Genomic DNA, 15,744 nt, shown 5'->3' on the forward strand with positions numbered 1-15,744 from the left:
AGCACTAGCCTCGCCGTCGAAAGACACCACTGAATCCGAATCTCTGCCTGATAACAGAGTGGAGCTTTCGGGTGGGGCAGGCCTATGCCTAGGAGCCAACCCCTGGATTGACTGCGCAAAAGTCTGTATCCAGGGTGGCTCTGCCATGGGGAGCTGTGACAGGCGGCACTGGAACTGACATAAGGTCTACAAAGTGTGACATTACCTGAGTCAGCTGTGACTCCCAAGCGGGTTCTTGACTAAAATCCATGGGCGCAAACGCCTGTTGCAGGGCCCCAAAGCAACTGACACACAGGTCAAAATGCTCCAGATCCTGAGGAGAAATGACAGTAAGACACTTTTTACATGTGCAGGGGCGCCGAGAAGGGAGTGGGTACTAATTACCCGGCGGCAGGGTCCGACGCCACCCCCCCCCCTCCTGTTAACTGAGCAGCCCAGCACGCGCTGCTGTGTGCTGGGTTGCAAAGGGGGACTGCTTGTTGCTGTAGCAGTCTCCTCTGCCTGTGGGGGGGGGAGAGATCATCACGCCCCCCCCCTGAATTTGCGCTCGGCTGAGGGGTTCACAGCGCTCCCCTCCCAAGCGCACAGCGCCGCTTCGCTGCAACTGTTTTTTTACTTGTTATTTCTTAAGGAGGCCACGCCCCCATCACCCAGGCCCAGCTCTTGACAGCCCTGTACATGTGCGCAATGCTGTAGCGCCCACCTCCTTGGTAGTCCTATTTCTGGACATCTTGAGAGTTGCAAAAATCCGCATAAACCCCCAAATAATAAGTGAGGGTATGTAAAGCAAGAAGTGTCTTTAGGCAGTCAGGTGTGTATGTATATTTTTATAATATATTATAATTACTGTATATATATATATATATATATATTATATACTGTACTCACCCCTTCAAGGGATATTCCCTCAATGACCAGTAACCACATAGGTAAAGTAGACTTACTCACAAGTACACAGACCACTCAATGCAGAAAATGGCCTAAAGCAGCTCAACAATCCAGCTTAATTAGCAGGTTGGAGCAAATATATAGCACAGCTGCTGGGAGGAGGCTATGAGAGGAGACCGGAACCCAGCTTCTCTCACCAACGCTAAGGCTGTAAAATGGCAGCTCAGCATGTAGGGGAAGAAGAAGGGAGGCTCTGCCTGGTGCTTGCTGGCCACAGAGGGAAAACAGGCCCCAGAGTTGGGGGAGGGGCTAACAGGGAAGCACCTGCCTACCCCATCTGGCATAACCCCAGGAAAAATGGCCACTGCTATTAAGCAGCCCCTGCTCCATATAGTAATCCCTGGTGGTCTATGGGAAGCGCGATATACCGGGAGCCCCCACTGCCAGCACCGATGAAGGTCTTCTACTCCGGCGGTGAACACCGCAAACCCGCGGCTCCCTGCATGCAAGACACCTTGTCCCCAGTTAGCACCGGCTGTGGCTATGGTGTGTAGGAGTCCGCGGCCAAAGTCAGTGACCCAGTCGGTAGTGCTGCGGCCACCGGCGCTGGGGCGTGAAGTGGCAGTGCAGGTGTCCTATAGGATGCCTTACACTGCCCACTCAGCAAAAATTATAAAATAAAATAAACTGCGGGGGACCACCTAAATAACTGGTGCCCAGCTCCTGCCGGTACCAAAATCAAACTGATGGCCCCTGGCTGGGGGTAGAGTATAGAGAAGAGGAGACTGGGCTTGTGGCTAATTTCATTAACTATTTGGTGCCCAGACTCTCCTCTCAAGGCTATACCCCAGTGTTATCCCTGTGCCCCCCAGTGGAGGAAGAAGAAATATTAGCAATGACTTGCATCACCCATTGTTATGCTGGGTACACACGGTATGATCTGTACCACAAATGACGTGAAAGATATCTTTCAGTGAAGTTATCCTGCCACATCTCTGAACAGGCAAAGTTGACAATATCGTCCAGATTGGCCTGAATGCTCGAACGAACATAGATATCGTTATCGTTCATGCGGGAACGCGCATCGTTAGTCATTCATTGCATAAAAATGAACGATATATCGTTGAACGTTATCGTTCATAGATATCGTACCGTGTGTACGCACCTTAACATTCACATCTCTATCAGATATATGAAGTGGAAAAATAGTCACTGATTATTCAGCACTTGTTACTACATCATAACTTGTCACTCATCATTTATCAATCTTCTTATTGCTGGTCACTCATTCTAATCTTACTCTTCACACATAACAGACTTGTTTCATTCAGACAACTGGTGACACTGTACATTACCAGTTGGACACGAGCTCACAGTCATTTTACAGTTTGGTCATAGAGTTCTTGAAAAATGTTCTCTCTCCATAAAAGTTCTAGCACTGAGAAGAAATTACTAAGGCATGATGCACTGGATTAGGCGTCGCTGATTCCTAGTGTATTAAAAGTAATTTTTGTAAACTGTGGCCCTTTAATAATTCGGGTACATTTCTCCTCCAGTCAGTTTTTCTGTAGGTAAATTAATAAAGCACAGTAAACAAGAATACAAACCCAGAATAAATTTATTAGTTAAGAATGCTGATATGTACTTAGTGTGGTACTTACAATTTTCATGCTGAAGTCAGCGCCTGAAGCTTCGGGACATAATAGGATAAATCCACAATCAAAATGATGAAAAGCAAGCAACACACTCAGACAATGATGTATCATCTTCCATTTAAACAAATGACTTGTTTGTGCCATTCACACTTTCCCCTGATACCACTGACAAATTGCCCTGGTATTGCTGTAATATTACAGGATGTGGACTCAAATGAAGCAATATACACAATTAACTGGATAACTTTAGTACATGTGCATAAAACTGGTAAGCAGGTGGCCACTGTAAGCCAGAGTGTGCAGTCACCTACTGTCTGCACAGACCCTGGTCATCATTCCTCTAACACTGGAACCATCTATAACATAACAGAGCAAAAACACGCAGACGAGCTCCACAAACGACGTACGATCACCTTTCCAGCGGCCCTATAAGGTTTCAGAGGGAAAACCAGAAACAGTTGTCTTGATGATAGCTGTAAATCTCACTAGACAACAATAGATTTAATGCAAGGAAAAACTACTTATGTCGGGTATCAGTGTGTGATTTTACCTAGAGGCTGCAGCCCCCACCCCAGTAAAAATCCACTACTTCAGTGAGCCAGTTGCAGTACATGACTGCACTGGCTACACTGTGACTGGAGGTGGCATCCCATTGGAAGCGCCACCTGCCAGTCACGCAAAGAACAGGCAGGGGAGGTGTCTCCTCTCCCTGGAACTGCCAGTCTGGGCTGCGATTAGCAGAGAGCGGCTTCCAGTGGAAGCCACTGCTCTACCTTTCAGGCAGCCCTATATGGATTCTCGGAGCTGCAACCAAAGTAGTCCCCAAAAGCCGGTGTTATGCGCATGCGCGGCACCACAGCTGCTCATGCGCTGATCACAACGTCTGCCAGATTCATTGCGCAGGCACCAGGACCCAGACCAGCCATGGCCAGAGCAGCAGCAGCGGCAGCCCCCCTCATGTAAGAGGGCAGGAGCCGCTGCAGTCAGTTACACACTAGACCACCGGTTCTCACGACCCCAAACAGTGCATGTTTTCCAGGTCTCCTTATAGAATCACAAGGGAAATAATTAGCTCCATTGGATCTTTTAAAATGTGTCAGAATAATGTAAAGAATACACCTGTGCACTTGGTGGGTGACCTGGAAAACGTGAACTGTGTGGGGTCCTGAGGACAGAGTTTGAGAACCACTGCACTAGACGATGTCGTCCAATCCCGTAGATTGGGCCGATCGCCCCCACTGGCAGACATTGGGGTCGTTCCGTCATCTGTAAATGCACGGACAACGGAGCAACCCAGCTGCCGACGCTGGCAAGGTCAATGGTGTCGGTGAATTACATACCAGGTGGTCAGTCACCAGAATGTGTACTGGCCGCCCGATATATCGTTCATCTGTATCATTTGCCGTCGCATCGGGTGGTCGGCAAGTGTGTACCAACCTTTAGCTCATAACCATCAATGCGCTTTGTAATAAGGGAGCCAGGATTTGTCAATGATTTAGTCTGTAGTCGGTTCGTTATGAATACACTATCTTGTGAAACGCACCTCTAGACAATTCCACTCAATCGACCACTACAACTAATTTCCTTATTTATATTTTTGGTCGTCATGAAGCTCATTAAGTTTACAAAATAAATTAAGAGCCAGGAGATGCTTTAGACATACAGTAAATGTATGTTCTGTGCAAAATTATCTGGGTTATTACATAGTTATACATGATGATAAAGGAATGATGTGCTGTATCCCATGGCAATGAATAAAGGGCCCCATACATCAGCGATGGATTGCCATGATCCTGCGATGCTGCAACCCGGCATCGCAGGATCGTAGAAATCCAACATGTTGGATTTTCCTGATTTGACGATAGCGATCAAAAAAATGATCGGGATTGTCTAATCGGGGACATTTAACATGTAAAAATTCAGCGATCCTGCGACGGATCGCTGAACATGGATGGTGGGCGGCCGGCGGTTCCACCTGGAAACGCTAGCATTTTCGATCGCATAGCTTCATCGCGACAATCCATCGCAGATGTATGGGCACCTTTAGACGTTTCAGTAGTGAAGTCAGCCTAATGAATGCTGATTAATGGTTGCAATGGTTTATAGCAGAGGTTCCCAAACGCGGTCCTCATGGCATCCTAACAATTCAGGTTTTGAGGACATCTATGCTTGACCACAGGTGACTTAATTAGTGCCTTAGTCAATTTGATTTAACCACCCATGCTCAACCATGGATATCTCTAAAAAGTGAACTGTTGGGGAGCCTTGAGGACCGCGTTTGGGAACCACTGGTTTATAGAATTGCCTGTAAGCTATACAGTTATTACACATGCCCGGTTTTCTAGCAGTTAAATGTTGTACTTATAGAAAACACAGGTTAAAACCAGTTAATCATATTAAAATGAAGTATTGAATGCAAATTTAATTAACCACAAATATGTTCCAATTTTAAAAAGCTGGCTGCAGAAGCACACATGTACACATTTGTTTCGTATAAATAAAGTTTTTCTGGGACTCTTCTGAGTGTAATAAGTGCCATATTGTTGTAGGGCAAGTCTAGTCATGTGACATTCATTTGTTGCTGGGATCTTGGGTAACATTCCCTGCCGGCTCTACCCTATGGATTCTTTTGTGCTGTATAAGACTTGTGTTGTAACTAAAGCTTTTCCCGCACTCCACACATGTGTATGGTTTCTCCCCAGTGTGCGTTCTGTGATGTCTCACAAGGTTGGAGCTATTTGTGAAGCTTTTATCGCAATAACAACACGAGTATGGTTTCTCGCCCGTGTGTATTCGTTGGTGCTTCATATAAGTAGCATACTGAATAAAACCTTTATCACATGTAGAGCACTTGTATGGGGTCTCCCCAGTATGGATTTTCTGGTGAACCTTAAGGTTCCAGTTGTCTCGGAAGCTCTTGCCACATTCGTTGCACTGATATGGCCTGACGCCAGTGTGAGTCTTCATGTGGACGTTCAGTATACCAAGAGTTTTGAAACATTTTTCGCATATGTGGCATCTGAAAGGTTTGTCTACTTGGTGTGCAATTTGGTTTGAAGGTGCTGAGCGGACATGGAAACTGAGTAGATTGTTGCTGTTTGGCATCTGAAAGCTTGGTAGCTTAGACCCATAACAAGGGTCTTTCTCTGGAGTCCTTGCTACGCCTCTAGAATAGTCCAAGCCTTTGCAACTGTTAGAATATTTATTATTTGGCATATATAAACTCCCAGCATTGGCTCTTTTAAGCACAAGTGACAGCAGACTTTCTTCCCCTTTCCCAGTATAGTCAGGTTTATTCATGGGATGAGTTTTCTGTGGTATTGGTTGTTTTTCCAGAGAGTTTTCCTTATTTGATATATTTTCTGTGAAAGCTTGTTGTGAAGGTAATTTATCACACTCAGCGGCGAGATCCTTCTCTGATTTTACTATGTCACCATTTCCACCTGCTTGATGATATAAAAGCAAATTGTGATAAAGGTTGAGGGAGCATTAATGTCTGGCAAAGATCTAGCTCAGAGTACATTGCAAAATCTGTTATACAGTTCAAGTGTTTTTAAGGCTTAAATGAAACCTAACTTGAACACGAACAGATTTACTATTAAAAATGCAGGTTAAGCTGCGAGGGCAACTGTGCCGTATTTCTGGAGGTCTTCAACCTGCCCTCCTCCAATCTCTTGGTACTTCCAGAGAGTAAGGAGTAATAGACCATTATATGCTTATGGAAGATCTCACCTCTTTTTTTTTAAATCACCCTCCTCTGACTTTATGGCTACTTGGCATAGTTGTTCAAGTTTTAAAGAGACCTCAGATTATAGTGTGCACATTACCCCTCCTCCCCTACGATACAGTAATTGACACGGGTGGCTTTTCCTTCCTTACCTCTCTTTTCCTGTTCTCTTCTTTCTATCCTTTCGCCCCCTTTGTTATTTCTTCGGACACTATTTTTTTTATATTGCTGATTTAGAATTAAAAAAAAAAAGCTATGTATTGTGAGATTATGGTAAGATTTTTTTTATGGTTATGTGTGTGTACAGCCGTGGCCAAAAGTTTTGAGAATGATACAAGTATTGGTTCATTCTGCAGACACCGGGACCAAGTTCAGCGCCGCCCCCCCTACCCCTTTATTCATGGCTGTGTTTTTAGGCAAAATTGTGAGTGAGGCCACTCCCTTGGCTGAGAAGCAACCCCACACATGAACGGTCTCAGCATGCTTTACTGTTGGGATGACACAGGACTGATGGTAGTGCTCACCTTTCCTTCTCCGGACAAGCGTTTTTCCAGATGCCCCAAACAATCTGAAAGTGGATTCATCAGAGAAAATAACTTTACCCCAGTCCTCAGCAGGCCAATCCCTGTACCTTTTGCAGAATATCAGTCGGTCCCTGATGTTTTTCCTGCAGAGAAGTGGCTTCTTTGCTGCTCTTCTTGACACCAGGCCATCCTCCAAAAGTCTTCGCCTCACTGTGCGTGAAGATGCACTCACACCTGCCTGGAGCCATTCCTGAGCAAGCTCTGCACTGGTGGTGCCCCGATCCCGCAGCTGAATCAACTTTAGGAGACGGTCCTGGCGCTTGCTGGACGTTCTTGGGCACCCTGAGGCCTTCTTCACAACTATAGAACCTCTCTCCTTGAAGTTCTTGATGATCCGGTAAATGGTTGATTTAGGTGCAATCTTACTAGCAGCAATATCCCTGCCTGTGAAGCCCTTTTTGTGCAAAGCATTGATGACTGCACGTTTCCTTGCAGGTAACCATGGTTAACAGAGGAAGAACAAGGATTTCAAGCTCCATCCTCCTTTTAAAGCTCCCATTCTGTTATTCTAACTCAATCAGAATGACAGAGTGATCTCCAGCCTTGTCCCCTTCAATACTTTCACCTGTGATAACGAGAGAATCACTGACATGATGTCAGCTGGTCCTTTTTTGGCAGGGCTGAAATGCAGTGGAAATGTTGTTTTTGGGATTAAGTTCATTGTCATGGCAAAGAGGGACTTTGCAATTAATTGCAATTCATCTGATCACTCTTCATGACATCCTGGAGTATATGCAAATTGCAATCATAAAAACTGAAGCAGCAGACTTTGTGAAAACCAATACTTGTGTCATTCTCAAACTTTTGGCCATGGCTGTAGATTTGGCAAAGAAATATTTTAAGCATATACCCTGTCTGCCTTGGCCCAGCACTGACAACAGAAGATTGCATTAGTACAATTCTGCACATGTCAAACTAATGGGCCCCATACATCAGAGATGGATTGCCGCGATCCCGCGATGCTGCAACCCGGCATCGCAGGATTGCAGAAATCCAACATGTTGGATTTTGGCGATTTGACGATCGCGATCAAAAAATTATCGCAATCGTCAAATCTGGGACATTTTAACATGTCAAATGTCCGCGATCCGGCGACGCATTGCAGAACATCAATGGTGGGCGATCAGAAATATCCGATGGCGATTGGAAATTTCCGATCGCATCCCTGCATCGCGGCAATCCGCTGCAGATGTATGGTCACCTTTAATCACTATAGCAATAATATACCATCTGCAGTATATCATTATAGGCCTAGTGCCTGCTTCCTACCTGTACTGCTGGCCTGTAAGGCCACAGGAGGTACACATTCAGGCTGTTCATCCACCTGCTTGATCCAAATAGAGAATTTGGGATTGAAAACCAGATGATTGGCTATAAATAAACATAGAAAATGCTTAGCGCACCACGGACAAAAGATGCATTTAAAAAACTCAAAACAATGAGTGAAAATTCAAGGTTATTAGTAATTAGTAACTTCATCCGCTATTAGATGGTAACATGGAACATAAATAAGGAAGACCTAGTGTACAATATATCTCTTTATGTAACTCCTCCACCCTCATGCAAAGTTAATTGTGACAGAAAGTTTAGACTAAGGTATCACTTGTTTGTAAAAACAGAACAACTGTGTCTGAGGGAGGCTTGTTCAAAGCTCCTAGCATGTAAAGCCAAACTAGTATTCAATTGTTTACCTTGACAATGTGACTACTAGAGAATAATAATTAATTTTAACATAGCCAAGCAAATAGCATGACTGCTGCCAATCTTAAAATGGATAAATGCCAGCGTGCAGAGATTTCAGGATTTCTGTGAAGAACGACTATGGTCCTTGTGTGCTAATGGAGTAAGGACTGAATGGGATAATTACATATTCTCTGTACAGTGCTGTGTATTATGGTGACGCTAAACATAACTTATCATTTATTCAGTCATCATGAGATGCACTATGTCCAAATGATTGGCACCCTGTCTGCGTGTAGATGGAGGATTAGTCGTAAATACAAGGGTGGCCCAATAAATGAGGTAAACAAGACCTCTAAATGCGAAAATGTGTTCAACTCGTACATATATGTATAATCAATAGCATGGCCTTGGTACAGATTATTTTTCCACATAGTCCCCATACTTGTTTAAGCATTTGTTCCAACGGTACACCAAGTCATCTATCCCGGCATAGAAGAAATCAGTGTCAAGCACCTGAAGCCAGGACATGATGGCTTGCTGAGCTTCATCGTCTGTTGCAAATCTCCTTCCACCCAGGTGCTTCTTCAATGGTCCAAAGAGATGGAAATTACTATGTGCCAGGTCAGTGCTGTAGGATGGATGGTCCAGTGCGGTTGGCTGGGTGTGGCCTGGCGTTATCGTGCAGCAATATGACTCCTGTTCACAGCAACCCAGGTCGTGTTTGACGAATTGTCCTCCACAACCGACTCAATGTGTCACAATAGCGGACAGCATTCACAGTATCTACCCTGATGAGGAAATCAACAAGAAGCTTGCCCTTGTGGTCCCATAACTCAGTCGCCATGACCTTCTTTGCTGATGGCGTTGCTTTGAATTTTTTTGAAGGTGGGAACGATGCGTGTTTCCAGGCCACGTTTCATCGACTGTAACTATATGCTGCAGGAACTGCAATTCTTCCTCATGGTACCGTGTCAAGTGCACAAGAGACAATCTCATCTAATTGGTTTTGTGAACTTTTGTGAGTTGCTTCGGTGCCCAGCTTGAACACTTTCTCCTGCACCCCAGTTGCTCATGATCAATGTTGTGCACAGTACTTACTGAGATGTTCAGTTCAGCAGTAGTATCACTAACTCGAATGTGTCGGTACTGAATCAGACCTTCAATGTGGCACAAATTGTCATCTGTGGTTGATGTGCTTGGCCGGATGGTGCACCGCTTACCTTGAACATTTGTCCTGCCATTACATAAGGCAGAGTACCACACCCAAACCTGTTTCTGTGACATGACGTTATCACCGTACAACTCTGCAAGTTGGCGATGAATTTCAGCTGCTGATGTGACCTTTTAGATGCAGAAATCTGATCATACTATGCACCTCAATGTTTGACCATGTCTCCAACAGCACTCCAACTTACAACTGATGTAGGGACAGTATGACTGATATGAAGCACAGTCTCTGGCCTAGTGTGAAATTAGAATGAAATACAGAACATTACATACGTGAGAGGTCTTGTTATCTTACTAACTGACCCTCGTATTTATTCCATCCTTAATTCCCATAAGATGTAATTTACATAGAATGGAGACAGCTATTTCTTGGGATGAAGCAATCACAATAATATTTTTATAATTAAACTGATAGTTTGAACATAATACAGAAATTTAGCTTTCCAAAACAGTAATGAACATAATAATTATCGTCATAATTCAGCTGTCAAGAAAGCCGTTCCGTGATTACACTGGTTCCTAGTGAGCTAATCGGCTGCAGTGTCTCAGCCAGTCAGCTTTCTTTGGCATATCATAGTGTATTAATCAGTTTAATATAATTACCTTCATTTGTGGTTAAATTGGAATTTCCTTCATCGGTCTGAACATCATTTTGTTCCATGTCATACTTTTGTTTCTTATTAGCAGAGAGATCAGTGGTTTTAGCTAGACACTCTGGAATACAAACTGAACAGCAGTTATATTTCATGTCTAATAATGGGCACTATGATGCACTGTTTAGACATTATTGAGGAGTTCCAAACATGACCTTTAGGAGTACATTTACTAAAATGAGAGTTTTTAGAAGTGGAGATGTAGCCCTTGGCAACCAATCAGATTCTAGCCATTATCTTCTAGAAGGTGCTAGTTAAATATTAAGTAGAATCTGATTGGTTGCTATGGGCAACATCTCCACTTCTAAAAACTCTCACTTTAGTAAATGTACCCCTTATTGTCAGAAGTGGAGGAACATAACAGAGTAACAGGTGCACATAACATCAGGAACACTGCACAGCATCAAACACACATAAACAAATATGAAATGAAAGATAGAGGGAATCTGGATGTTCAGCCCTAGTTAACAGCACTAGGAATGGCAGAGGTTGCACAAAAGTTAACAGACAGCTAGCAGAATTTCCCCTTTAGAATGTAAGCTCTCACAAGCAGGGCCCTCTTCCCTCATGTGCTTTTCCTTCCCTTACTTATACAGGTACTATCATTTATTCCATACACCCTACAAGGCACTGAATCCTTGGTTTCTGCTGCCCTGCTGCTGATTTGAGTATTATGACCGCTGTTGCAGCCATGTTTATAAACTATGTCCTTGTCCTGCAATGTTTTGTATTGTAAATCACTGTTTTGTATGTATTTTGTAAGGGGCAGCTGAACCCTTGTGGCACCATGTAAAAAAGGATAATAATAATCATCATCATCATCAGAATTTACAGTGGGCTTTCAGTCCTTATAAAAAGCATACACCAGAGGTTCCCAAACTCTGCCATTACAGTCCACATTGATTTAACCTTCTGGACTAAAGCATGGATATCCTTAAAACCTGGACTGTAATGGCGTTTAGGAGTTTGGGAACCTCTGCCATACACTACAATGACACTATGGGCCTGATTCAGAAGTGCACGCAGCTGCAGCCGCTGGTATGTATGTTTGTGGAGTCGCGGCAGCGATAACATGCAAATGCTAGTGTCAGCCCTCCCCTCATGTACTAGCAGGCACCTGAATGTGCAAGCACCAATACACCCACTTTCAACGCTGCTACGCGCTGTAATACCGCCGGCAATTCAAGACACTCCACCAGCCGTGCACAATCGACACTTACATGTCAATGCCGTTGTCTCCAGTGAACATGGCCTCTGCGGCTGTGGCTGAGAATGCAGCCACTTTCACTGCCCGTGACACTCCCATAGCACGCCCACGCAATGGCTTTTTTTGTGTTCACTTCAGGCCAGGGTTGGTTCGGAGCACCCTGTGCCGTCCCTCGAGATGGAGCCCTAACATGGCGCGTGGCGAAGCCGTGCGCAACCGAATTTGGGGGCGTGACCTAATTACCATAGGCCACGCCCCCTTTGTGACGTTATTTGGAGGCGTGCCCGCATGGCACGCCTCCAAATAACGTCAGGCTGGGGGTAAAGCCCAGCACTCAGTCACTGGCTGGGCTTCCCCCAGCCTCTCCCGTCAGTGAATGGTTGCCACGCGCATGCGCGCGGCATCCATTCACTCTCTGGGGGTCCGGCACCGCCGCACAGCTGCGGCGGTGAAGTCCCCAGCCTCCCGATTTGACCACCCGCGGGCCCCTTCGGCCTGCTGGTGGAACAGCGGGACAGTACTGTCCCGCTAAAATCGGGATGCTGGGGAGGGGTGCCGCCCCTGTGCGACCGCACTGGTCGAACAACCCTAGGGCCGGCCCTGCTTCAGGCCACCTCCCAGTCAGCACCCAGGAACACCCATGGGTTTCCCTTGCCACTTCTGATACCAGCGTTCCCGTAAACAACAGCGCATCTGTGCATACACTCAGGGTAACGTGTGCACATCAGTTTTCAGAATATTTCCCGCATGCGCAGTAGCAAATAACAGCTGAGCTAAATGAACATCGGCACTTAACGTGCACACCCGTATCAGGCGTAATAAAGGGGTTGTGCACATTGGAACCTTCCAATTTAATAATTTAAGAGCCATGTAATAATTTATTCCCCTCTCCATCTGTTCTTTAAAGTCACATATCACAGTCCTTCAGCTGCTTTAAGACAGATCTGAAGAACTTAGCCAATTATGGAGGCTGTTTGCTAGAACAGAAGTTGTGGACTGACTGCAGTATCTTGCTAGGTGTCTGCAACAAACAAAAGAAAGAGCAAAAGGGGTTATACTGGATAGGAGCACAAAAAAATATTAAAATATCACTTTTATTAGTTAATTTAAAAAGGACTTAACACATATCACCTTAGTTTAGTCACGTGTTTAGTGAAAGATATAGGTTAAAATTAAATAGTAGATAACACTAAGGGGTAAATTTACTAAGAATCGAGTCTGGGAGAGTTTGCTTTTTTTTTCAACTCGATTAGCTTCACCAAAACTCGGGTGATTTGAAGTTCCCGAGACTCGCAAATCTACCAAGAAGTGAGTTTAGCTGAGAGTGAGATGTCCGATGGTGAAGCAGAACGAGATCTCTCCCCCGAGTAGCAGGTATTGCAGGAGATTACTCACCCGAGATTGCAGTTTCTTCTCTCTGCAAAACACTCCCAAACAAGCAGCCTGCACATATCAGTGAGATATGAGTAAGCTGCTTCTGTTGTAGCCTCTAAAAAAAAGGGTTAAAAGTAAAAAAAAAAAAAGGACATAGGGCCCCCCTCTCCCCCCTAAAGCTTAACCAGCCCCGGACTTGCCAGCCTGTCCTGTTTCTTAAAATGCCGGGGAACAAAATGAGTAGGGTTCCACCGTAATTTAAGAACCAGCACCAGGCAGCAGGGCCAGACCTGGTCTTAATTAATGGGGGGGAAAAATGCTTGAGGTTACCCCTATATTTAAAACCAGCTCCCGACCCTTTCTAGCGGGGGACTGATGCCACAGCCAGGGATGTCCTTTTACCAGGCCCCCCAGCCGCAGCATCAGCCCTGACCGCTAGTCAGCCCAGGCCAGGGATCCCTGGGGAGTTGGCGACCTCCCCAATAAAAGGGTCCCCCTCTCCAAGGCACCCCTGGCAAAGGCTGATAGCTATCAGGGGCTATCCAGCCACCCCTGGGCGGTGGGTGGCGCGTTGATAGTGTAGGTGTAGTGTTAAAAATAGAATTAACAACATTTGTCTTTACAGTAGAACTGCAGGTCCCAGCAAGCCTCCCCTGCATGCTGGTACTTGGAGACCCAAAAGTACCAGCATGCGGGGCATTAAGGGGCTGCTGGTACGTGTAGATCACCTGTAAAGAAATATGTAAAAAACACAAGACACACCGTGAAAATAAAGATTTATTACATCCATACACACTCACACATATTCACCTGCTGCCATATGTTCATGTCCACTTCTCAACGTAAAGTATCCTATGGAAGTACCTGAAAAAAGACCCAATACTCACCTTTTGTCCCACCTTGCTCTCCGCAGAAATCCAAGTAGGGCCATGGACACACTGTAACAACACGCTTCAGCATGTTGTTACAGTACGCTAATGACAGCTCATGGAGAATGAGGAATGAGCTATCATTAGAGTCGGGCCGCGAGCCAATCAGCGGCGGCTTAACATTAGCGTGGAGGAGCCGCTCATTGGCTAAGTCCACATGGGTCCCAGCCAATGAGTGGCCACTAATGTTAAGTCGCCGCTGATTGGCTCGCTGCCCGGCACTAATGATAGCTCATTCCTCATTCTCCATGAGCTGTCATTAGCGTACTGTAACAACATGCTGAAGCGTGTTGTTACAGTGTGTCCGTGGCCCTTCTTGGAATTCTGCGGAGAACAAGGTGGGACAAAAGGTGTATGTGTATGTACTTCCACTTTAAAGACAATGTTGATAATTATATTTTTAACACTACATACACTATCAACCCGCCACCCACCGCCCAGGGGTGGCGGGGATAGCCCCGGGCTATCAGCCTAGGCCAGGGGTGCCCTGGAGAGGGGGACCCCATTATTGGGCTGACTAGCGGTCAGGGCTGATGCAGTGTCTGGGGGGCCTGGTGAAAGGGCTCCCCTGGCTGTGGCATCAGCCCCCCGATAGAAAGGGTCTGGAGCTGGTTTTAAATATGGGGGTAGCCTCACGCAAATTTTTTCTTCCTATATTTAAAACCAGGTCTGGCCTTGCTGCTGGTTCTTAAATTACTGTGGAACCCTACACATTTTGTTCCCTGTAATTTTAAGAACCAGGACTGGCTGGCAAGTCTGGTGCTGGTTAGTCTTTTGGGGGGGGCCCTATGTCTTTTTTTAAAATCTTTTAACCTTTTTTATATATTTACATGCAGAAACACACATGGATCACAGTGATCTGTGTACGTTTCTGCCAAACTCGCAGATCACAGGCAGGTGTATTTATTTCAAGAGTTTTTACAGGAGAGTTTTCCCATCTCATGAGAGTTTAGAAACTCTGCTTGGTTAATTCCCGAATCCTATCTTCACTAGTGAAGAGGTTCTCAAGTTTTGCCGATGGTGAATTGAAGAGAGTTTGCTAACAATCCAGTATTTTCATGTAGCAAAGGAGATCTCTCTCCCGAGTTTGACATTAGTAATTTGAGAGTGGGAAAAAATGGCCAAACTCTCCAGCGTTTGCAACTCGATTCTTAGTAAATTTAGTGTTATTTTAAAAAAAAGTATTATTTTTTTTTTACCTTGATAAAGCTTGTCAGTGAAACGCGAGCGTCGGCAGCAGCGTGTCTATTAAGTTAACTAGTGTCAATATGTGTATTCAGACTGTTAGTATTGTTCAATGTGTTGAATATTGGTTACATTAACTAAATATCCATAGTTGAGTTTCTCTACTCACTGCTTATAAACAATGTTACAAATGAATTGATACAAACACCATTATAACCAATGTTCAGTGATGTATGCTCAGTGATTCTATCCCCCGGGTTGAAACTATGATATATAAAGGGATACCATTGTTATTAGGAAAAAGATATATCCATGCCCAAACACTGAGAGGAAATGCATTTTCTACTATATTTGTATTGAACAACAATTGAAACGTGGATTAATAAGCAGGAGTTTATATTAACCCATTCTCTGAATAACAGCACATTAATTAATATGCACTTTATCAGGGGGAATATGTCCTCTATTTCAACACCGATAATATAAATCAGTTACGAATCAATATGGCAGATTGAAGATATAGACAATCAGCCTATAGAGAGGAAGCTCATAGATCTTTATCATTGTGAAGAACTACGGAATTAATCGATCCCTATCTTTTGACGTTTTAAAAAACGCCTCAATTGATTATA

The 15,744-nt window shown here is 44.8% G+C and overlaps 1 protein-coding gene across 6 annotated transcripts in view; it reads right to left on the reverse strand.

Annotated features, from left to right (window-relative positions):
• Positions 1 to 4,947: 4,947 nt before the first annotated feature.
• Positions 4,948 to 15,744, reverse strand: part of LOC148474430 (uncharacterized) — a 42,178-nt gene continuing 31,381 nt past the window's right edge. For 2 of the 6 annotated variants that reach the window (XM_088458665.1, XM_088458664.1), the window contains exons 8-10: positions 10,368 to 10,478; positions 8,124 to 8,225; positions 4,948 to 5,989 (exon numbers count right to left, since the gene is read on the reverse strand). In XM_088458665.1, the coding sequence (XP_088314791.1) occupies positions 5,115 to 5,989; positions 8,124 to 8,225; positions 10,368 to 10,478 (1,088 nt within the window). In that variant the 3' untranslated portion in view covers positions 4,948 to 5,114. Of the gene's footprint in view, positions 5,990 to 8,123; positions 8,226 to 10,367; positions 10,491 to 15,744 lie in introns of all 6 variants that reach the window. The other 4 variants (XM_088458667.1, XM_088458662.1, XM_088458663.1 and 1 more) reach the window with 2 other exon arrangements.

This window comes from Taudactylus pleione, unplaced genomic scaffold (assembly GCF_031769625.1).
Source record: "Taudactylus pleione unplaced genomic scaffold, aTauple2 ptg000845l, whole genome shotgun sequence".
Taxonomy (NCBI): domain Eukaryota; kingdom Metazoa; phylum Chordata; class Amphibia; order Anura; family Myobatrachidae; genus Taudactylus; species Taudactylus pleione.